The sequence below is a fragment of the Cetorhinus maximus genome, chromosome 17, assembly GCF_964194155.1.
Source record: "Cetorhinus maximus chromosome 17, sCetMax3.hap1.1, whole genome shotgun sequence".
In the NCBI taxonomy this organism is placed as follows: Eukaryota; Metazoa; Chordata; class Chondrichthyes; order Lamniformes; family Cetorhinidae; genus Cetorhinus; species Cetorhinus maximus.
Genome location: NC_135895.1, coordinates 57,614,450 through 57,639,658, shown reverse-complemented (window position 1 = coordinate 57,639,658; position 25,209 = coordinate 57,614,450). Strand labels below are relative to the sequence as shown.

The following is a 25,209-nucleotide window of genomic DNA, read 5'->3' as shown; positions in this document are numbered from 1 at the left end:
GTCCAAAAGCCCCCGCATCCCACAGCTGCAACATAACACCTGTCCTGCCATTCTAACTTATGAGAATGTTCTAATATTTCTCAGAAGTACATTTTGAAAATGTTTTTGTGTTTTTTAGACTCACCAAGCTACGCATTCTGGAGCTAAGAGAAAATCATTTGAAAACACTACCAAAGTAAGTTAAACAAAGTTTAACAAGTGACTGTCTGTGATGTTAGCTGGATCTGGAGTACTGAAATAATTAGATTTATGCCATGAAAGTGATCTCTGAAATCCATTGAATACTCTCAGTTGAGAACTGCAAGCCTTAAGGAACTGAGAAAGTAACAACATGAATCAGGTACTGAAAAGTTTTAGATAGTGCTGGAAACAAGCAGCCAAACTCAAACATTTTTCCGAGTGTTCCTCTTCTTTCCTATCAGCTCATAAAGGTGGATAATGGGCTACAATTCTACTAATCCTAGCTGCTGCTTTCTAGTATCTTACCCAAATGTCCATTCTTCCTGTCACAACCTAGCCAGTGGGTGTCAACAGATAGGTAGACACATGCATATGCGCACACACACAGGCACATGCACACATGCGTTCCCTCAATCATACAGTTACTTAAATATGCATTCACACATAAATACAAACTCAGGCTCAGACACATGCTCTCACACATGAACACACATTCTTGCATATGCTCACACAAGTATAAGTACATCGTTGATTTTTAGGGATATTGATGGCCTGTTGTACCACCAAGTCAATCTCACTTACTATACCAATAAGCTGTGACTTCTTGATCTATATGATTCAGTAATTATATCCACTGAGCTATTAAAGCTTCAATTTTACTTTTTCAAACATTGGCATATGTCAATGTTTCTATGGTGTAACTGTCACACATGAAGCATTTATGTCAAAGTTTCAACCTACTGAAGGAACTCTTGTAACTATCACTTGATTAAATATGAAGGATCATTCAAGTTGCACTCCAGGTGAAGAACTTTGCAAATTTGGGACTGCATAACACAAATTTTGCAGCATTTGTTTCAATGGATACATTTTGTTTTGTGGTATCCTGACTTCAATACCAAATTCCCAAAGTGAACTCCTGACATACAAAGCACTGCATTTGAATGTGAATTCATTAAATCAACCCAATAGTACTCAACCTCTTCATCCGGTTTGGGAACAATTTGATCTTTCTCTGTCATCATTATCGGGATGAAACAGAGGAAGAAACTATTTGGAAGGAAATTGTCCACACTAAGAAGCTGAAAAGCTAGAAGTATAAGGCCTAAAATGAAATGTTTATCAATTTGATAGTAACTTCTTGATCTCAACACTTCTTACCCAATATCAGTGGCAGGGGCACATATACTGTGCATTTACACCTCACTTCTTAAGTACTACGAAGTCTCTTGCTTTGATTACCACATCTGTGACACTTCCTGATTAACTAAGTAGCAGACTATTAATATATGTTCTATCAGTATCACCATTTCCTCTGTCAATTCTCAGGACAAATTCTGGCATTTCAGGAATTAAGGTAATTACTGCATTTCAAAGTGTTCAATTTACATGACTCAGGTGTTGCATTTTGGCTCGGACAAACAGAGGTGTAAACTGCTCCTAATTGCAAAAACACAACTGAGAGACTTTGAACTAATGTCTTCAACAGAACCTGTGCTGTTAATTACTGTAAATTAAGCACTGTAATTACAGCTTTTTATATTTATATCCTCAGAGGACTTCTTAAAAGGTGACTTGTTAAAGTGTTCTTAGTATTGTGCTATTAATAGCATTCCATGTCTTACATTATGAATTATGGATATGACTTATAATATGTCAGTGTGGATTTACTTTGCAATGTTTGGTAGCCAGTCAAGCTTCCTAGACATGAAAAAATTGGTATCAGTATACAATATTACATTGGCAGTAGTTGTACCAAGAGGATAAGCTTGAACACATAAGGTCTGCCAAAAGTCCCAGATGGCAGCAGAGGATGTAATACTCAAAGCCACCAATATAATACCCATTGCAATTACAGACCCAGGTACAATTACCTGGTAATGATTGAGGAAGCGGTTATGCAATTGTGCCACTCCTTCATGAAAAGCTCAGGCAATCTACATTGGCCATTCAGGTGGCTTGGTTCTGAGTTTTTATACTACTATCATGTTTGAACCAGCACAGGGGTACTTCTGCAATGTCAGACAGTTTGATGGAAACATATGTGTCAAAGAAATCACAGATGCATTAATTTAGCGGAGCCAATGACGCTGTCACATCTGCTACTGGCCAACAACAGCAAAATGGGAGCAACAGAACTCTACAGAACTGCTGCTTTTTCTGAGGTCCAGAGAATTATTGATTGCACATGCTGCCATTTGGCCCTTGGATGAAATGATATTTTCGAAATGAATCTGGAGGGTTTTTAAAAATCTCAGTGGTATGTGATCAGCAAAACAGAACCGTTTTCACCAGCGCTTGCTCCTTTGAAAAGTTTAATTTTTAAATAATCATCTGTGTCTTTCATATTTGATGCAGAACAGAGTAGAACAAAGGCAACATACTTCAGAGGCTGGGAATCTGAAATAAAACAGAATTGATGAAAGGTCATCAACCTGAAGTGTTAACTGTTTTTCTCTCCATAAATGCTGCCTGACCTGCTGAGTATTTAATAAAGAGTAGAAGGCTAGCTACAAAGGATTAAGGCTACTCAATGCAGCCATAGTTCATAATACCTATACGCTAAACATGGTTAGAAGCTGGTGCACCAAGCTCATGCTACAAACAAAATTATGATCAGACATGCTATTAAAACAGGGGTGAGGAACCTTTTTCTTATCAAGGGCCACTCACACATAGACAAAATCCATTGCAGGCCACACACACATAAAAACCAACTTAATTTATTTTATTAGAGAATACAGAAAACGTTCAACTCACCCACTGCTTTAATGCAATGGCTGAGTTTGCTTTGCCTTAATGAGCCTTGTTATGTCTGCTGGCACTGATGATGTTGCTACTCGCAATTGGCTTTCCAAATTCACATCTGTTAATCTGGCATGCAGACGGATCTTTGTGAGAGAAAGTTTTGTAAAAAAACTGCTCACAGCAATATGTAGTTCCAAATAGCGATGCAATTTTCAGTGTGTGTCTCCTGAAATTTGGAAATTCATCGGCGCCTAGAATTCCAGCAGAGGTAGGTTCTTATATTTAGTCTGAAGTTCAATGTTGCTTTGCAGTTCTATATGTTGAAGGTCTTCAGGTACATCAACTGCTTCGATATTGAGCGGTATGGCAAAAATGTTTAAATGTTTATCCCTGGCATACTCCACTGTTGTTGCAAGCCTTTGTTTCTGAAGGGTAGGAAAATGCACTATGTTGCCTTTTTCCAGTTGCATTTGCCACAACTTTAATTTGGCTTCAAATGATTTCACATTTGAAAGAAGGGAAGAACTGGTTAGATCCTTGCAATTTAACATTGAATTCAGACAGATACTGCGTAATGTCGACCATGAAAGCCAAGTCGCACAGCCACTTGTTGCCACTCAGCTCGGCAACTGGTTTACTCTTCGTCTCCATGAAAAGTTCCACTTTGTCTCTCAGTTCATAAAACTGCATCAGCATACTCCCCCAGATAAGCCATCACACTTCACAATAGTAAATTAAATCGCCATACCCTAAACGAAGATCTTTCAATAACTCCTTAAACTGGCGGCTGTTTAACCCTCTACTTTTAATGAAGTTAATGCTCAATACTACTGTTGACATTATGTTGCTCAGTTGCCCGGACTGTGTGCACAGATTCTCATGATGAATGATGCAGTGACATACAGTCAGCTTAGTTGGATCAACATTGAGGAGATTCATTTCTTTCTTGATTAGAGCAACTAATCCCTTTTGAGATCCAACCATAGCTGCAGCACCATCAGTAGTAAGACCACTTAATGTTTCAGATGATACCTGAAGCCTGTGCACTGCTGAAGTAACCTTCTTAAGCATATCTTCATCTTTGGTGGTGTCATGCATTGCTACTAAAGCAAACAAGTCCTCTCGAATCTCAAAATTTGCCGTGATTCCATGCAGAAAAATCGCCAGTTGGCATGTATTTGTTCTGTCTGTTGTCTCATCAATAGCCAGAGAGTAAAACTCAAAATCAGCTGCAGAACCTTTCAGAGACTTTTCAATGTCATTAATTCGATCTGACACGGTCCTGCAAGATAAGCTCACACTCTCAAATAATTTGATTTTCTCTGGAGCCAGTAAAGTTGTGGTCGCAATGATGCACTCCTTTACAAACTCTCCTTCTGAATGAGGCCTAAGCTTTTTTGCGATAAGTTCACTCACCACATAACTGGTTTGCGTAACACTATCTATCACCTTTCTCGGCCTTGTAAAAATTGCATGCTGCGCACTCACATTCTTTTTAAGTGCTTTAATTTTGTCTGCTCGCACTTGTCCTTGAATTTCTTCATATTTGATATGCTTCATTCTGTTGTGTCTTTCTACTTTGACTTTTTCCATGACAGAAATCGTTTCCCCACAAATCAGGCGCACAGGTTTGCCTTTCACCTCCGCAAAAAAAAAAATAGTTTGTCTATTTTTCATTAAAGACGTGACATTCCGCATCCATCTTTCTTCTTTTGTTTGCAGTAGCCATGTTTTATTTTTGCTTTTGCTCCATCAGTAGCTCCTAACATCCTGATTGTGCTGTTCGTGAGAAGCACAGCCAGAAAATGAACTCAATCCACACGAGGCTGAGCTTCGTTATGTCTGGTGAGCGGAAGCTGGTTCTAAAATGGCACGAATGGTGTGTGCAGAGTGGAGAAAGTCCTCATCCACAAGGACATGTCGCTGTGTTACCTTCAACCCACTTAAAGGCTAGAGCTTAAGCTCCTTGGTTTCCAAGACTCGAAGTGGCTGAATATAACAGAAACACTGTATAAATTCAAATTAGATAACACTAAATCACCCAAAAAAGCCCAGAGTAGCACAGCTTCTGTGTCTCAATCACAACACTCCTGAAATTCAGCTCAACATTTAGCTTGATTTCCTCCCATTCTCTGTCTCTCTCTCTTTCTCTCCTTTCCCACTTTGTCTGTGTGTCTCTCTCTCTCTCCTTTCCCACTCTGTCTGTCTGCCTATCTCTCTCCTTTCCCATTCTATCTCACCCCTAAACCAGCCCAGGCAGTGACTCAACAACCCAAGGCTCTGGCCAACTCCCACTCCAAGGCTGCACCTAGGTCTGGAGCCTGGGCCTCTTCCTCAGTCTGCAGGGAATTATCCCCTGTCCTGGGACACCAATGGAGCTGGGTGAGGGGGGGGCGGCGTGCGGGGGGAAATCCGCTGATGGGGCCGTGCGTCTTGCTCCCTTTCTGCCTCGCTCCAGGTTACTCACACTTCACCACCCAATCGGCAGCCGGCAGCTTCCTGTCCCTGTCCTGCGCTCTGCTCCTGGATCTCAGACCTCACTCTCTCCTCACAGCCTGGGCCTCAGATGACTGCGGCCGAGGCTCAGGCATCAGAATAAGATGGCAGCTGGCCTAGAGTGCAGCACATGGGGAGGTGCTGGGAGGGTGGAAGCGGCGGGGGCAGTGGGGGTGGATTTTGAAATCTCACTGCAGGCCAGATGTAAAAGTGCAACGTGCCAGATCCAGTCCCTGGGCTGGAGGTTTCCCACCCCTGTATTAAAATCTTGAAGCAATGTTCACAGTGCATTATCAGTGGATCAGTCAGGTGTGGACTTACAGTGCAAAATCATTCCATGTTTCTAGAATAATTGTTATCCACCTCATGCTCCATAACTTCGCCCTGAAAAGAGGATTAAGGATGCATCTCAATGACCTGTGTGGCAATGCTATGGCACAGTAAGAGGGTGAATGCCCCAAAAAAGAAGTGTGCACCCAACACTAACACCTCCTAGTGACTGTCACAGCCATGCTATTCCTCAAAAGATTCAATGCATATTTAAAAAGTACTACACTTTTCATACTTAATTCATCAAATACTATCTATTGACATTTTGTGCTGTTAATGTAAATAATAAGATAACTATTCAGCACAGTATTCAAGTCAATTATTTCCCATCTTAGATAGTGTGTGAATATTGGCAGAATGTTATGCATTTCCCCGTGATTGGGAATAGTGCATTGTACAGTGGGTTGAAAAGGGCATAAAAATAACTTTCAAAAGAGGAGGAAAATAAACAGAAACAATAACAATCTGAACTTTGCTTTCATATATGTAAAAAATATAGAATATGAGTCTTTTATCCAGATTTTTTCACATGCTCAAGTCAACAAGAAATTGTCATTTCTGTTTAAACTCAGAAATTGAACTGCTTGAAGGCAATTCATTTCTCTCGTGGCTTAATGGATAAATCTACAGGCCAATATAGTACTGAGTCAAGCAGACCAGGAAGTGGTTAGTTGATCTCAATCTGGGTGAAATGGCCAAAGTAATCTCAGTTGAAGGAGAAGAAATATCAGCCAGAGTTCCCACTATTGACTGCTATCCAATAGCCTCTATCAACATTCCCTGTCTAGGGTCACATATGAAGAAATTACTACTTTAACAATACGCCTGAATGATAGCTGCACTATCCTTAGGAATAAGAAGGAAAATAAGGTAAACATATTTTACATTACGGATAATTGAATTGTGGAATAAGTGACCAAGAAAAGGTCATTTGAGGAAATAACAAAGCTGATGTTCTAGAGAAAAAAGAATGCAGAATATGGTGAGATCAAATTGATGGCTTTGAGACCGGTGAAAAGGAGCAGACCTATTCTGTTCCTGAAAATCTTTACTTCCTTATGTTTTAACTGTTGAACCTTTACACCTTACTGCATTGATAATGATCTTATTGCCTTGCTGCCGATGATTCCTCCCATTACAATGTGTAACCTAGGTTACCATACATCATGTAACTTGAGGGCAGGATGAGAGGACCCTCCACATCCATGATATATTGTTTGTCTTTGTGTACTATAGAAACAGTGTCCATAGCAACAAATTGAGTTGCAATACCTGTATTTGATGCTTGGTGAATATTTGGGTGAAATTGTTTCTAATTTTATCTTATCTGTAACATTCAACAATGGCTAATAAACTAGACTTCAGTGTGGTTCCTTTTGAGTGAAGTAGAATTTTCCAACAAGCAACATATTCTTATCCAAAATGTTTCTGTCAAGGAATGATCTTTCTTTCAAAGCTTGTTAATTTATCCAAACTTAGATGAAGGAATAGAGAGCTATACAGTATATTCAAATTTGGTGATGATGCCAAGTTAGGTGATGCACTAAGTAATGCAGATGTGAACAGAAAATTGCAAAGGGTATTTGATAGATTAAGTGAGTGGGCAAAACTGTGACAGATGAAGTTCAATACGGGGAAGTGTGAGGTCTTCTACTTTGGACCTAATAAAGGTAGATCAGAGTCTAAATGGTGAGAAGCTAGGCACTATGGAGGAGCAGAGAGGGTTCAATGTAGAGAAATCACGAAAAGCTAGTAGAAAGATACAAAAATAATTTAAAAGGCTAATGGAATGTTAACCTTTATCTCAAGAGGCTGGAGTGCAAAGATGTAGAAGTTATGCTACAGTTATATAAAGCTGTGGCTAAACTGGACCTGGAGTACTGTGCTCTATGCTGGGCATTGCACCTCAGGAAGGATATATTGGCCTTAGAGAGGATGTAGTTGTTGGGATTTGGAATTTACACTAAACCCCCAAGAGTAAGAAAATCCTTGTCAAGAAATAACCTCATTGGCAAAAAGGACAATCATTAATTTAGAATGCAAATTAACAAGCCTTATTGAACAACAAAGATTAATACTTAACATTCCACTAGTTGAGGCATGGCACAATACACAAGTTCAACAAGTCATAAAGTCATAGAGGTCTAGAGCACAGAAAAGGCCCTTCAGCCCATCGAGTCTGTGCCGGTCAAACAAGTCCTAACTATTCTAATCCCATTTTCCAGCTCTAGGCCTACAGCCTTGTATGCCATGACATCGCAAGTGCACATCCAAATACCTCTTAAATGTTATGAGGGTTTCTGCCTCCATCACCCTTTCAGGCAGTGCGTTCCAGATTCCCACCACCCTCTGGGTGAAAAAGTTCTCCCTCATATCCCCTCTAAACCTCCTGCCCCTTATCTTAAATCTATGCCCCCTGGTTATTGACCCCTCCACCAAGGGGAAAAGTTCCTTCCTGTCTACCCTATCTATGCCCCTCATAATTTTATACACCTCAATCATGTCCCCCCTCAATCTCCTCTGCTCCAGGGAAAATAACCCCAGTCTATCCAATGTCTCCTCATAACTAAAACTCTCCAGCCCAGACAACACCCTAACAAAGACTATTCGTTTTCTCTAAAGGTAATTACCTTTAGCCCCAATTCTGGATTCTTACAGCAATCCCCAAACTGTGACAATTATTTTAGTCACTTCTGGGTTCTTATGGCAACACCCAACCCATAACAATTACTTGTCAACTGGCAATATCCTGAGCAAATGCTAACTTCCTAGCAAGTGCTGTCCACTAATTCTCTCTCCTGACAAATGCACCCCACAGCAAGTGTTCTGTGACAAATGCTATCCTTTGGCAAGTGCAAAATGGTCTGTGATGCATTCCTGGCAGAATTTTCCAGCCCCTTTGACGTCGGGCATCATGATGGACGGAAGGGGATGATATGGCGAGAAAGCCAAAATTCGGTTTCACACTGTCATGAAACCAGTTTGTGATCGTCGGCTTCACCTGACAATGGCGGGCCACATTTCCTGCTGCCTCATGTTGGGAACCTAATTTCAATATTTTAGCATCTCATTATAAGCTCTAATCGCCGGAATCATTTCACGACATCAAATTTACCGCCTACGTTGGCGTGACTTCAGAACACCATGCTTCACGACTGCCTTTAAAAGAGTGCACCTGGCAGAGCTGAACTTCGAGGGGAACTCGGGGGTGAGTGCACACAACCTTGTGCAGTGCTTGTAAGGATTGCCCATAGGACATCAAAGAAGAGGCGCCGCACAGTCGTTGGGGAGGCGTGGGGGGGTGGGGAGGGGGGCAGATGGAAGCAGCCATGTGCTTGGAAAATCTTGTCAAAAGTGAGCATTCTTCCGCAGCTGAGACTGTTCTGCTGCAGCTCCATTGACATGCTTGGAGTCAGGCCTCTGAAGCTTTTCTTCCCACTCAAGCAACATAAAAGCATGAAAGTGCCACCAAATACTCCAGGGGCAGAGTTTTTACCCTGTTGGATGGGCACAGTGGGCGGGCCCAGGAGCAGCCGGGCAACGGACCGCCGCCCGTGATCAGGCCCCGACCACAATTTCACACTGGCTGACATAATTAACGGCCAGCCAGTGTCAAATGCGCGCTGATAATCTCAGTGCTGCCAGGGTGGGAGCGAGAGGGGCACGAGCGCTGAAGTTTGTGCTTGCGCTCAGTGAAAGCTCCCTGAAGACACAGGGAGCTGAAGATTTCTAACATTAAAAATAAAGAATTCAAAAATAAGGAAAACATGTCCCCTCATGTGACTCTCACATGAGCAGGGACATGTTAAAAATGAGTTTAAAATTTCTTCTTCAATCACTGTTCGAAACCTCATCCCGCCTGTGGATGAGGTTTCATTAAAAATGCAAAGGCCGCCTGGCCTATTCGCCTGCCCGCCAACCAAAATGTTGGACGGGCAGCAAAAAATTCGATTTAATCAATTGATTAAGGGCCTTAATAGGCCTCTTAATTGTTGGCGGGCGCAGTGCTGCCTCTCGCGTGCGCCGGCCGAGTGAAATATCGCACACTATTTTACTCCCGTTCAGGTCGGGCGCGTGCCCGCCCGTCAAGGGAAAAATTCTGACCAGAACTTTTCACCCCTTGGGCACAGACTGCAAACTAATGTGCATTTTAGGGGTCAGCAGAGCAATTGGCTGACTGGGCAAGTTGTAGAATCCCTTTGCAAAAGGTGGCCATGGTGCAGTCACTGGTGGAGGCGCTCACAGCCCCTTTCAATGTCTTTATTAAGGTTTAGACCAGTATCCATTATGGTTCAAGCTAACAATGAAGCCTTGCATTGCAGGTTAGAAGGTTGCCTGTGCCTGAGCTGAGAGAACAGCATGCAGTCCAATGGCCGCAGCTACCGCCAATCGGTCAAGTGGAGTGGGGCAGAGGTGGGTGAGGCTTTGGACAGCCATAATGCGCATTACACACTGCACTCTCCTGCATGTGTGAAGGGGCCTTCAGACTTAAGCAAGAGAGGTTCTTAGGTCACCTATGCTAACCCACACGTCTCTCTCTTTGATCCTGCAGGAGGAGAACATCAGGATCATGGAGCCTGGTGATTTAGCGGTATGCCTTATGGCTTACAGGGAGCAGAGAAGAATAAGAAGGGAGCGGCAGAGGTGCCTGTCTCGGCAAAGGGAGGAGCACCTCCCTCAAGATGAAGGGGCAGCAGGCCCTGCTGTAAACACAGCTGAACATCCACAGAGAGCCGTCGGTCATAGGCACCTCACTAGACCCAGGACCTATAGATGGCGCTTGTCATTCCTGCAGATGACTGAGAACCAGTGTCGCTGAAGACTGCACAAGTCTAGAGAACTGGTGGGTCACGTGTATCACCTGCTGCAGGATTTGGCGCCACGGGAGCATGGAGGGCATCCACTGCCATCAGCCGTGAAAGTAACAGCGGCGCTCAATTTTTACACCAGTGGTTCGTTCCAGGGCTCCACAGGTGATCTGCGTGGGATCTCACAAGCCTCCATGCACAAGTGTATCCAGGAGGTCACGGTTGCCATCTTCACAAAGGCACAGAACTTACACATTTCGCCTGGGATCAGGAAATCAGGAAGCAAGAGCACTGGGATTTGTGCAGATCTCAGGTTTTCCAGAAGTGCAGGGTGCCACGTGGCACTTAGATCACTATGGCAACAAGCAGTCAACTACGTCGACCGCAAGGGCTTCCATTCGCTGAATGTTCACCTGGTGTGCGATCACCACAAACGCATCCTGCAGATCTGTGCACGATTCCCAGGGAGCATCCACGACTCCCACTGTCTCAGATCCCTGACATCTTCCAGCATCCAGAGAGGCTGCAGGGTTAGTTCCTCAGGGACAAGGGCTACCCGCAGAGGACATGGCTGATTACCCCCATGCGGCGGCCTCAGACTGCAGCAGAGCGATGGTATGAGGCTCATGCCGCAACCCGGACTTTGGTGGAGCAAATGATAGGCATTTTGAAAATGAGGTTCCGGTGCTTCGACAGGTCCAATGGAGCACTGCAATACAGACCACCGAGGGTGTCAGGCATCATCATCGCTTGCTGCGCACTCCATGCCTGGCGTTGCAACAGAGAGAGGACCTGGCTGATGAGGAGATCGAAGAGCTGCACGTCACCTCTGAAGAGGAGAACTTTGAAGGGGATGAGGGTAATGAGGTCCTCGAAGGCAACGATCCGACGATGAGGCCATTGCGCTGGCCAGATGAGGCAGGCGTGCTTGGGAGGCCCTCATAGCCGCAAGATTATTGAAGGATGATGACGAGATGCGGAAGGCACAATTTTGACATCCTCACCTTTCATCTGTGAATGTTTGACTCCTGTGTAGCCAATGGCGCCTCAGTGCTCAGGCTCACATCATGGAGACACAGCAGAGGCCCTAATAGTCGCTAGATTCCAGGAGGATGATGACGACATGCAGTGAGGACACTCCATAGATCTTCGCATTGCCTCTGTGAATGTCTGTCTCCTGTCTGGCTGAGGGCAGCTCGCTTGCACTCTGTGATCAGGGTCGTGAAACTTTAAATGCACCTGATTCTTTGTCAACCTTCAGCACCCGATCCCTTTTGGAGCACAGCGTCACCACTCACAGATACTGAAGGGATGGGGCTGCGAGCCTCACCTCAAAGGTGCTGAGAGCACACAGAGAGAATGACGGAACTCTGTGACACCTGCCCACGACATTCTAGCAGCAATGACAAGCACACGGAGTTGCAGGCATCACTAATGTGTCCAGTGAGTGTGAAGCCGGACCATTACTTTGGTCTAAAGGTCACACACTGCAAAGGAAAGAGAACCTGGACTGAGACGTCTGCCTTTATCTTATGGAGGAACCAAGGGTTCACATCTGAGTGACACAAACACTGCTCATCATAACAAGGAGCCATAGGCAACAACGAATATTGTTTATTGACAATAGCGAATATTATGTACAAATGATTAACATCCGTGCCCAGGCTGTGTAACTACATCTTCTTAACCTTCCTAACCCTGACGCTATGTCTTGGCACTCCCCCAACATCCACAGCAGAGGTGGAGGCAGCCTGCTGACTGCTACACCCTGTCTGTAATGACATTGGTGGGCATCTCTGGAGGGCCCTGACCTGCTGAGGGCCAGCTGCACCCTGCACGGCCTGTTGAGCTGGTGCTGTGTGGGGGTTTGGAGGAAGAGGGGATTTGGAAGGTCCGGGCATTCCCGGAGTCACCTGGGTAGATGGCCCTGAGGTATCGAGCTGCTGGTCCTCCTCCCTATGGGTGCCCAACAGTTCCAGACTGACTACTTGAGGAGAAGGGAAGCTGGAGTGAGATCGAGCTGCCCTACACCCCTCTCGCATGGACACTTTTGGAGGCCAACTATGGCATCAGTGAGTTCAGCCCGTGCAGCCCTGCAGGAACAATGTCCTGGACCAAGGTCTCTATGGTGGCCGCTATCCTACCAGTGTTGACCCCAGTGCATTGGCATGCCGGTGCTATCACCTCAGACTGAAGGCAGATGGACTCCTCCACTATGCCTTGCAATCTGAGGAGTGCAGCGGACATCCCTTCCTCATATTCCCGGGCTTGCCTTTGCAGCTCCAGCAACTGAGATATGAGTCCAAAGGCACCTCATCTCACTCGGACTCAGCAGATTTCTGGTCTTCAGCAGTCCTCTGAATGCTGGAAGCCTGGGAAGTCCCTGCCGCCTCCTGCTGTGGATCAGACAATGTGATGTACTCATCAGATTGTGACACCGAGGCTACTCCAGAACTAGGCCCCATTGAGGTGTGTGTCTCTGCGCTGGAGGAGGGTGTGGGTGAGCACTGTGATGGGTCTTCAAGGGTGTCATCAGATTCTTTTTCCAAGGTGTCTTCGGAGCTTGAGTCGAGGACATGGCTTGTGGACCCCCTCGGCTGCTTCCCAGATGTGCCTGCGAAAGCAAGAAGAGATAAATAGTGCATGGCAGGGGACTGCGGAACAGGGGAACTCATTAACAGCATGGTTGTCTGACGGATGTTGCACTGCTGGATCCTCACTTGGTTGATCACCACCGACCTCACCATCAGCCTTGGGATGGTCCAGATCGTTGCCGATCAGCTGGATGACTCTATTTTCGAAGTCTGTGAGGACCTTGATGTCGGGCATTCCTCCACCAGTCTGTGACCTCTCCTTTGTTGTGTGCTAGTTTGTCCTGCATGAATACAGATAGAGAAAGTGTAAGCAGGATAACTGCCAGGCCAGATGAGAAGGATGCCTGGCATGTGTGGGTGGTGAGTGGTGACAAGAGGACATAACCCTAATGTTATAAGAACTGGACAGTACAGAGGTAACATTAAAAACCAATTCTTCACATAAAGGGAAGTGAAAACTTTGAACTCTATCCCTCAAAAAGCCGTTGAGGTTGGAGCAATTAGAAATTTCATGACTAAAATTGATAGATTTTTGTTAGGTAAGGGTATTAAGTTTTACAGAACCAAGGTTGGTAAATGGAATTGAGATGCAGATCAATGATGATCTGTATAAACGGGGCTTTTCAAGTTGACAGGCAGTAAATATGGAGTGCCTCAAGGATCAGTGCTGGGGCCCCAGCTATTTACAATCTATGTTAATAACTTGACAGAAGACACAGAGAGTAATGTATCTAAGTTTGCTGATGATTCCAAGCTAGGTGGGAAGGTATGCTGCAGGGAGGACACAGAGAGGCTGCAAAGAGGTATAGACGGGTTAGGTGAGTAGGAAACAAAATGGTAGATGGAGTATAATGTAAGGAAATGTAAAGTTATTCACTTCAGTCAGAAGATTAAAAAAGCCGAATATGTTTTAAAAGGTGAGACATTTGTAAGTGTTGATGTTCACAAAGACTTTGGTGTGCTTGTACAAGTAAGGCAGGAAGTTAGCATGCAGATGCAGCAAACATCAAGGAAGGCAAATGGCATCTTGGCCATTATTGCAAGGGAAATGGAGTACAAGAATACACAGAGAGTAATGTATCTAAGTCTGGAGTACAAGAATAAAGACGTCTTGCTACAGTTGGACAGGGTTTTGGTGAGACTGATCTGGAGTACTGTGTGCAGTTTTGGTCCTCACATTTAAGAAAGGATATACTTGCATTGGAGGCGTTCACTAATTTTTTAAATTCATACATGGGATGTGGGCTTCACTGGCTGGGCCAGCATTTATTGTCCATCCCTAGTTGCCCTTGAGAAGGTGGTGGTGAGCTGCCTTCTTGAAGTGCTGCAGTCCATGTGGTCTAGGCACACCCACAGTGCTGTTAGGAAGGGAGTTCCAGGATTTTGACCCAGCGACAGTGTAGGAACAGTGATATATTTCCAAGTTAGAATGGTGAGTGACTTGGAGGGGAACTTGCTGGTGGTGGTGTTCCCATCTATCTGCTCTTGGCCTTCTAGATGGTAGTAGCCATGGGTTTGGAAGGTGCTGTCTGAGGAGTCTTGGCAAATTCCTGTAGTGCGTCTTGTAGTTGGTACACACTGCTGTGTCAGTGGAGGGAGTGAATGTTTGTGGATGTGGCGCCAACCAAGCAGACTGCTTTGCCCTGGACAGTGTCAAGCTTCTTGAGTGTTGTGGGAGCTGCACTCATCCAGTGGTGTATTCTATCACGCTCCTGACTTGTGCCTTGTAGATGGTGGACAGGCTTTGGGGAGTCAGGAGGTGAGTTACTCGTCGCACAATTCCTAGCCTCTGACCTGCTCTTGTAGCCATAGTACTTGTATGGCTAGGTTCAGTTCAGTTTCTGGTCAATGCTAACCCCCAGGATGTTCCTAGTTGGTGATTCAGTGATGGTAATGCCATTGAACGCCAAGATGGTTAGATTCTCTCTTGCTGGAGATAGTCATTGCATGACACTTATTTGGCATGAATGTTACTTGCCACTTGTCAGCCCAAGTCTGGATACTGTCCAGGTCTTGCTGCATTTGAACATGGACTGCTTCAGTATCTAAGGAGTCGTGAATGCGCTGAACATTGTGCAATCACCAGTGAACATACCCACTTCTGACCTTTTGATGGAAGGAAGGTAATTGATGAAGCAGCTGAAGATGGTTGGGCCGAGGACACGACCCTGAGGGACTCCTGCAGTGATGCCCTGAAGCTGAGATGACTGACCTCCAAAAGCCATAACCTTCTTCCTTTGTGCTAGGTATGACTCCAACCAGTGGAGAGTTTTCCCCGATTCCCATTGACTCCAGTTTTGCTAGGGCTCCTTGATGCCACACTCAGTCAAATGCAGCCTTGATGTCAAGGGCAGTCAATCTCACCTCACATTGGGCGTTCTGCTCTTTTGTCCAAGGCTGTAATGAACCAAGGCCGTAATGAGGTCAGGAGCTGAGAGACCCTGGCGGAACCTAAACTGAGCATCAGTGAGCAGGTTTTGCTAAGCAAGTGCCGCCTGATAACACTGTTGATGACCCCTTCCATTACTTTCCTGATGATTGAGAGTAGGCTGGGTCCTGCTTTTTGTGTACAGGACAAACCTGAGCAATTTTCCACATAGCTGGGTAGATGCCAGTGTTATAGCTGTACTGGAACAGCTTGGCCAGGGGCGCAGCAAGTTCTGAAGCACAAGTCTTCAGCACTATTGTCGGAGTATTGTCAGGGCCCATAGCCTTTGCAGTATCCAGTGCCTTCAGCCATTTCTTGATATCACATGGAGTGAATCGAATTGGCTGAAGACTGGCATTTGTGAAGCTGGGGACCTCTGGAGGAGGCCGAGATGGATCATCCAGTCGGCAGTTCTGGCTGAAGATTGTTGCAAATTCTTCAGCTTTATCTTTTGCATTGATGTGCTGGGCTCCCCCAACATTGAGGATGGGGATATTTGTAGAGCCTCCTCCTCCAGTAAGTTGTTTAATTGTCCATCACCATTCATGACCGGATGTGGCAGGACTGCAGAGCTTAGCTCTGATCCGTTGGTTGTGGGATCGCTTAGCTCTGTCTATCACTTGCTGCCTGTGTTGTTTGGCACGCAAGTAGTCCTGTGTTATAGCTTCACCGGGTTGACACCTCATTTTTAGGTATGCCTGGTGCTGCTCCTGGCATGCCCTCCTGCACTCTTCATTGAACCAGGGTTGATCCCCTGGCTTGATGGTAGAGTGGGGGATACGCCAGGCCATGAGGTTGCAGATTATGTTCGAGTGCAATTCTGCTGCTACTGATGGCCCACAGTGCCTCATGGATGCCCAGTCTTGAGTTGCTAGACCTGTTCAAAATCTATCTGATTTGGCACAGGGGTAGTACCTGAGATGAGGGGGTTGTCCTATGATGAGAGGCTGAGTAAATTGGGCTTATATTCTCTGGAGTTTAGAAGAATGAAAGGCAATCCCATTGAAACCTGTAAAATTCAGAAGGGGCTTGATAGAGCGAGCGCTGAGAGATTGTTTCCACTGGTCGTGGAATCTAAAATACAGGGGCACAGTCTCGGATAAGCGTCTATTCATTTAGGACTGAGAGGCGGAGACATTATTTCACTCAAAGAATTGTAAATCTTTGGAATTCTCTACCCCAGAGGGTTCTGGATGCTCCATCGTTGAATACATTTAAGACTGGGATAGACATATTTTTGGTCTCTTAGGGAATTAAGAGATATGGGGAGCAGGCAGGAAAATGGGGTGGAATTTTATGGTCCCAACAAAGTGAATGGACTTTTGAACAGCTGCCTCATTTTAAGGCACTGCCCCCATCAAAATGGCCATAAAATTCCACCCACGGAGTTGTAGCCCAAGATCAGCCATGATCATATTGAATGGCGGAGCAGGCTCAATGGGCCGTGTGGTCTGCTCCTGGGGCAGGATTTTCCCTTTGTTTGCCGGGCGCGGTGGGAGGGCCTGGGACCAGCCGTGAAATGGACTGCCCGCCACCTGTGATCGGGCCCTGACCGTGATTTCATGCTGACGGGCCAATTGAGGCCCACCCAGTGTGAAACGCCGCTCTTCACTGGTCGGCAAGCGACGTGTGGGGGCCTGTCGGCTGCTGGGTCCAATGGCAACCCGGCATCTGGCTTAAAAGTGGCCCAGGCAGGCCCTGGAAGGCTGCCACGGAGGACGTTCCCTGAACTGGCACTGTGGACCCAGGAGCAGCTGGACACGGCAGGCAGGAGGGCAGGTTGGGTGGGCACTCGGCCCCCAGCTTCTCTGATGAATGCCTTGCCATCCTCCTGGAGGAGGTGGCTACCAGAAGGGAAACCCTTATCCCAAGGCATGGGAGGAGGAGGCCACTGCACCTCACCAAGTGGGCATGGAAGGAGGTGGCAGCGCTGGTCAGCAGCTGTGACGTGGTGCACCGCTTCTGGGTGCAGTGCCGGAAGCACTTCAATGACCTGTTGCACTCAGGAAGGGTGAGTACCATGTTGGCATGGGTCAGTGTGCAGATGTGTTAAGGTCTGGCCTTCCCCTCATGGACCTCAGGGGTGCTAGAGTCTGAGCGCCAACTGCCAATCATGCAGGAGCTGGCCAAGGGGTTGAGCCCTGGCTGCTTGGACTGAGTACCTTGCGGCTTGAGGGCCATGACTCATATGTGCCCTGCCAGGTGCTCCTCAGCTGTGGTTGGCCAGGCTGCAATGGCGCTGCATGTACAGAGTGGACTAATCAATGCTCCTCTGTTGTTCCAGGAGAAGACGGCCTACAACAATATAGAAAGGTCGTAGACTGGCTAGCCCCCTAATTCTCTCGAGGTATGAGCAAGATGCCCTTGAGCTTGAGAGCCGACAAGCCCCATGTGCAGCTGGGCGTGGAGAGGCGGGGGTGCCAGACGAAGGTAAGAGTGCAGTGCACAGAGGTGAGAAGTTCGGCTTGTGTAACCATTCTGGTGTAGACTTTTCATTGATGTGAGCCTCGAACCTGGAGTTCTCTTTGATCATTGGAAGACGAGAGAATCGTGATGCAGATCTCCACTGTCTCACCAGGGTGCCTGGCATGCACAGTGACAGTGTGATGACTTAAACTAGTGACATGTCCTTCTTCTCCCTTTTAGGTTCGCCAGCAGGTGTTCGATCTCCGGACCTCGAAGGGCCACCCCTGACATCGGAGGACCACCGGGCATCATTTGCACCTACTCTCTGAAGCAGGCACCAGTACAGATACCAGCACCTCGATGGGCATTAGAGCAGCGGCTAGTATCTCGGTGCACATTGGTGAGGATCCTTCACAATTGCTTGAGGTGCAGGCAGAGGCAGAGAGTGCCAGGGTGCTGGCAGTCGGAGGACTGCTGGGGACCAGGACAATGCTCAGTTGAAGGCTGATGATGAGCTTCTGGAGTTGTCCATTAGGTGGCAGATGCTGGATGTCCAGCGAGGTGTGCGGGAGGGTCTGGCGAAGATCCATGAGGGTATGCGTGCCATGGTCTCCGTGATGGAAGAGTCCATGCAGAGTGTGAGCACTGCATTGACCGACATGGTCTAACGCACTGCCTCCTCCAATGAGAGAGTAATGACTGTCATGGAGAGGCAGCTCCAGGGACAGAATCAGGGGTTCCTGGGGTTGCGCTCGGACCTACAAGCCCTCACACAGGCAATGACCTCAGGTGGTCAGTGTTAGTGTGGGAGATGGATGGGGCACCCAGTATCCCAGCTAGGTGCCTGTCCATCAGTTGTGTGCAGGGAGGTCCATAGCGACCTCGCATTGGTGCATGAGCTGCCTGTCATCTCTGTGGACTCCTCTCAAGGCGCTCTGGATGATGGCAGCAGCTCTTCTGCCCCTCCGCCAGTGATCGTGGCACCAGATAAGGCTGCAGTGATTGGGGAGATGCCAGCCGTGCACAGGCCGCTCCCTCCCAGGCAGGGCTAGCACAGGCTCCACTGGCCAGAGGACGACTGCCAAGGTCATCAAGGCCAACAAGACAGCAGAGTCAGCAGGCTGTCTTCAATGCCGGTGCCAGCGAGGTGGGAGCACCTAGGCGTAGCACTCGCAATCGTAAAGTAAAGGCACCATGAGCTCAAGAGGGACAGGTCACGGATGATTTTATGTTCATTTTTGTTTACTTTATATATACTGGTCTGATGTTGAATACCAGAAACATTTCTGTTAAGATTATTGAACTGCCAGAATGAATAAATTGTGTTTTTGTCATCATAGCCTGAGTGTGCTTCCCCTTTTTATTTCAGTGGTGCAGGGAACGCCACTATGTAATGCTGGACGTAGGTAGCTCTAAACTTTATTGCACAGGCACTGAGTGTTCTTTGGGTTCAAATGAAAGGGCCCTTTCAGACATCCAGGATGGAGGTGGCAGCCCTGGCATGCGTTTGAAGCTGATCTCTGGTAGCCTAGCTGAAGGAGCATTGGATCAAGGCGTCCCTGGTGTCCCTGCCTCCCTGCAAGTTACCGAGATCTGGCTCCACGACCTCAGCATTCTCCTCACCATGCTCCTCTTCGGACTCACTACTGGACCCATCAACTTTGGCCTGTGTAGCTGTGTCAAGATCCTCTCCCTCCATTTGGTCCCCCTTTGCCAGATTGTGGAGAGTGCAACATGCAACCACGATTAGTGACACCCGCTCTGGGGGGTATTGTAGTGCTCCTCCTGAATGGTCCAGGCATCGGAAGCCCATCTTGAGAAGACTTATGGTCCTCTCTACAACCGCCATTGTGGAGGCATGGCATGTGTTGTAATGCTTCTTTGCCTCTGTTCTTGGGTGGCGGAGTGGTGTCATGAGCCACCTCTTCAACGGAAAGCCCTTGTCATCCATCCAGTTGGGCTGGAGCATTGAAGAGCCTCAGCACCTGGGAGTGTTTCAGGATGTAAGCATCATGGGAGCTGCAAGGGTACCTTACACAGACCTGCAGAATATGCATCCTGTGGTCATAAACTATCTGCTCATTCATGGAATGGAATCCCTTCTTGCTGATGAAGGCACCCGGCTGACTCACTGGCACCTCGATGGCCACATGTGTGCAGGCAATTGCACCCTGGACACGGGGGAACCCAGCAATTGCTACAAAGTCTCTGGCTCACTCAGCCTGGCTGGCCTCATCCGTACGGTAAAGAATAAAGGTCAGTACCCACCTGAACAGAGCTTCTGTCACCAGCTTGACGCAACTGTGGACAGCTGATTGGGAGACTCCACAAAGATCACCCACCGACCCCTGGAAAGAGCCAGATGCATAGACGTTGAGGGTCACTGTGACCTTCAGAGCCACTGGCCTGCGGTGTCCACCCACACAGTCAGAGCTGACCTCAGACCCAATTGTCTGGCAAATGGAGGTCACACCTCACTGGAGAGGTGGAACCTCCTTCGGCATTACACCTCAGACATATTGAAGTAGCTGCATCGCTGCTTGGAAACCCTGGTAGCAGGATAGTGGTGTCTTCTGCAGCCCCTTCCACCTTGAACTACCTGCTGGTCCTGCCCCCTTTGTGCCTGCGCCTCTCCTCCCACTGGTCCCTCAGCTGGAAGCTGCATAGGGAGATGTAGCCTCCTCTCCCTCCTGCCCCTCTGTCCTTCCTCAGAGGAGGTGCCTCCAGCAGACACCACAATCCCCATTACCAGGGTAAGGGAAGGCTGTCTGATACCTGGAAGGGTCTACATGGCCTGAATCCTCTGGAGGCCTGGCAGACAGCATTGAGTCCTGAAATGGAGCCTGGAAATGCTAAGAATGAAACCTCAAACAGAGATGAAGTCACCAAGTGCCAGTAAGCAACCAGCTGCAAACTATCTCCAAAACTCCTCACTACTCACACTGGCAATGCTGCTGACCCTTTTTATCCTGCCCTTTGATGAGGCTTGTGAAAACGTCGACTGGCCGCCCGCTTGATTTCCCTTTGCGACGAGCAGAACATCACACGGACAAGGAGAAATCACAGTCAATTGGACTTTTAAGGGCCTTAAGTGGCTGCTTAATTAATAGTGGACGTTGCTCCGGCACCCATGTGCTCCCACTGAGCGAAATATCACGCAAATACATGATGACGTTGGGATGCCCGACGTCACCACGCACTATTTTACTCCCGATCAGGTCGGGCGCGCACCCGCCCACGGGATGAAAAATTCTCTCTCTCCTCTTTTTTCTTATGTTCTAATGAATGGCAGAACAAGCTTGAGGAGCTGAATGGCCTAGTCTTTTCCTATGTTCCTTCCATATTTCTATGTACTAATGCTGTTGATGTTCTCTTCAGTCATGTTTACTATTGTGCTCTCTTTAGTGATTCCTTATTGTGCTTTTGCTTTAGTCAGCTATCCTGGAAATCTATAATACGTTACACATCAGTTAACAGCTACATCATTACTGTGAGTGTTGTAACCTCTGGAAATGTACCAGAGGGCTTCTGATGCCTGAGAACCATGTCCCACAATGAGTCACACAGCTCAGGAAAAGAGTGGGGTAGGAGGAACAAAATGATCTACTTAGCATCTGTGTCATTGATTCACTTTCCAGGAGTAAACCTTTGAAAGAGAGACGTTTAGATTTTGTACTTGATCTTCTAATAGTGAAGGTAACTTTTACAAATATAATGAGTAACAATTAATTATCAAGAAGGTTCAGAAAGTACTGTTAACTGTAAATATGACCTTTTTCTTATCTTAAAGATATGATTAATGTTATGCATAAACGTATTGCTTAATTAAGATGCCATAAGTCGAAAAATAATCAAGCCTGTGTCAAAGAGAACTAGTAATCTAACACATTTAAATTATAATTACAATGTTAAATCTGAAATCAGGCTCTAGTGTATCAAGTCTCAAAAAAGCTTATTCAAAGGTTGCAAAGGAGATGGGGGTTTTTGATCATTTAATATTTTGTCTTGTTTTGGCCTAAATAAACCAATATTCAAAACTGTCAAAACAGATCAAAATCCTCACAACTTCTCTTTTAACATCCTCCAGTCTCTTGATAACTTTTGACAATTTTGTGTTTGTGCTAAGAAATAGAACATATTCTGTTTCAGGCACCCAATTTGACATTTTCCACATCAACTGTTCCATGCACACAAGGGTTAGATTGAGACAACCCAAACTCATTGAATATAGGAGACAGAGAAGATTTTCATTCAAGCAGTCTGAGTTGGATTTGAATCCAATCCCCAAAGGTGAAAGATCAGTGTCTATCTCAATGCAATACCCAGTTCCATTTCCTTGCGTAACAAAATCTTGGCATAACAAAATTAAAATATTCTTACAGCACAGTAGAGACCACATTAGATGAATTACAAGGAGCACAACCCCACATGTTAAAAACAGAAAATGCTGGAAATATTCAGCAAGTCAGGCAGCATCTGTGAAGAGAGAAACAGAGTTAATGTTTCAGGTTGATGACGTTTCATCAGAACGAGGAAAAGTTAGAAATGTTATAGTGAAAAGCATGTGAAAGAGAGGGAAGAACAAAATGGAAGGTCTGTGTTCGGATGAAAGCCAGGAGAGATTAATGACAAAATAGTTGGTGGGCAAGGCCAAAGGGAGTGGTAATGGGGCAAGTAATGAAACAAAGGATATGCCTATAGGAGATGTGATTGACAGAATGATGAACAGCTGCTGTCTGAAAGCAAAAACCAGAGAAAAACAAACGTTCAGCCAAAACCTGCAAAGCGAATGAAAACAAAATAGGGGCACAGATAACACACAAATTAAGTTTATCTTATTTTCCGATTGCTGGAAAAATAATTGAGAAGATCAAATCCTATTTAAAATCAAAATATGGAGTTTTTACAGTAGCTTTTTTTCTAAATTGTCCTCAACTGCCTAACATGTTAGAATTTTTATGACTAACAAGGCCTTTTCTAAGAGCAACTAGGAAAATAAAATATTCAAGGGCCCAGGTGTATCTCTTATGCCATAGCACTTAGAAACTTCAACCAGCCAATAGGGACGGTGCCCAATATCACATGCGCCACGGATCTATCTATTCAGACACTGGGATCATTCCTTATAGGCCTTGTTTTGGGCACAAATTATTTATTTTATCTCACAATGCCAGTTAGCTAATACCGCCTTTCCTTTACACTAGTAATTTCCATTGCTAGGAGCATGCACTGTTGGAACTTTTCCTTTTGTCTTCAAAACCAGGTTTGCATGATGATTCATTTAATTTGGATTCTGGGAGACTTTTTAGTGTGAGCTAGCATCCTGAAACTGCTTTTATATTGTGCTTTTAATTCATAAATTATATTTAAATTATATTTTAATTCCAGTTTACCATCATTTGGGAGCTAGTTCCTGATATTTATGCTATTGTGCCCCCCTTTCTGTAGTCTGGCAGAAGGTTCATAGACACAGTTAAACCATCAGCTGTGAAAATAGATTTAACAGTATTACCACCAGCAATTGGTTTCCACAGACAGTACTCCAGGACTGGAGAGCTGAATTAAAGGAACCGTTTAGAAGTTTCTTGAGTTTACACTATTAAATTCATCTTCATTATCAGTGGTAGCAGAATGACAAATCCATGTTTTCATGCAGTTAAATTTCTGCCAATCGCAGATAGGAGCCAGAATCAAGCCACTTAATTTACCCTGGCTGTTGACTGCTCTACTACGGATATATAAGAGTCAGCTTAGTGTTGTAAACACAAGAAGATTTTGCTTGAGCACCTGCCTGCTGGCCCTGGCTCAGTAGTGCATCCTTCCCTCTAGGTCAGAAGACAAAGGCCTGGATTTCGCTCCTGGGTTGGGAGCGCAGAGTTAGGATATTTTCCAGTTCCGCAAACCCAACCCGGGAGAAAGCGGCCTGGAAGGTTGGATTTTCATTCCAGGATGGCAGGTTGAAATGGGAGTCAGGACAGGCAACCCCAGAACGAGTATTGAGTGTGCCGGGTGCGGAGGCAAGCTGTATTAAAGTTTAAAAAAATAAACAGAAAAGCATATAACAATCTTCCAGTCCTCACCCCTCACACCTCCTCACCCGCCCACACACTCCCCATACCCCATCCATGACAACAGATGCCACCTAATGCCTCCCATGGCACCTCATACTCTCCATGCCAACCTATGTCCCCACCCAACCACCTGGGAGGTGGGGGGTGCAGGACAGCATTCCGGTTGAGGCAAGTTGCTGGGGGAGGAGGTTGGGGGGGCAAGGGTTGCACTCTGGTTGATGGTAGTGCACAAGCACGTATTGGGGCAGGGGAGGGAAGCGGCCACGCATTAGGGAAACCTTGTATAAAGTGACCATTCCTCCACAGCTGAGACCGTTCAGGCACAGCCACAGTGACATGCTTGGAGTTGATCCTTGAGCATATCTGCCCACTCAAACAATGCAGAGGTCTGAAATTGCCACCAAATGCTCCAGAGCTTTTCACCCCTCGGGCACAGACTGCAAACTAATGAGAGTTTTAGTGGACAGCAGAACAATTGGATCACTGGGCACATTGTACAATCTCCTTGCGAAAGATGGCCATGGAGCAGTCACTGGTGGAGGCGCTCACAGACCCTTGCAATGTCATCATTCAGGTTTGGATCAGTCTCCTCCATGGTTCAAGCTAACAGTACAGCCTTGCAGTGTGGGTTAGGAAGATGCCTGCGCCTGAGCTGAGAGCACAGCATGCAGTCCAGTGGGTGAAGCTGCTGCCAATCGGTCAGGCGGAGTGGGGCGGAGGTGAGTTGGGTTTTGGACAACCATGCTGCGCACTAAACTCTGGCCATCCAAGTGGTTTCCAGCACTCTCTGTGATGCGTTATGGGGCCTTCCGACTTCAGCAAGAGAGGTTCTTAGAACACCCAAGCTAACCCTCGCGTCTCTCTTTTTCATCCTGCAGGAGGAGTACATCAGCACGGAGTCGCCTGGCTGCGCAGAGGGAGAGCAGGACCCTCAGGAGGAAAGGACGGCTGGGGATCCCACACACGCTGCTGAAGAGCCACAGTGAGCTGTTTCTGTTCAGCACCTAGCTAGACCCAGGGTCTATAGATGCCACCTTTCATTCCTGCACGTGACCAAGAACCAGTGTCACTGAAGACTGTGCATGTCCAGGGAGCTGGTTGGTCACATCTGCCAGCTACTGCAGGATTTGGCGCCATGGGGACATGGA

General features: G+C 46.4%; 1 protein-coding gene across 1 annotated transcript in view; it reads left to right on the top strand.

Moving 5' to 3' along the window:
* lrrc7 (leucine rich repeat containing 7) overlaps window positions 1-25,209 on the top strand; it is a 331,365-nt gene that overhangs the window by 68,621 nt on the left and 237,535 nt on the right. Inside the window, exon 7 of the mRNA XM_078561876.1 lies at window positions 119-175. Within this exon, the coding sequence (XP_078418002.1) occupies window positions 119-175 (57 nt within the window). The remainder of the gene's footprint in view (window positions 1-118; window positions 176-25,209) is intronic.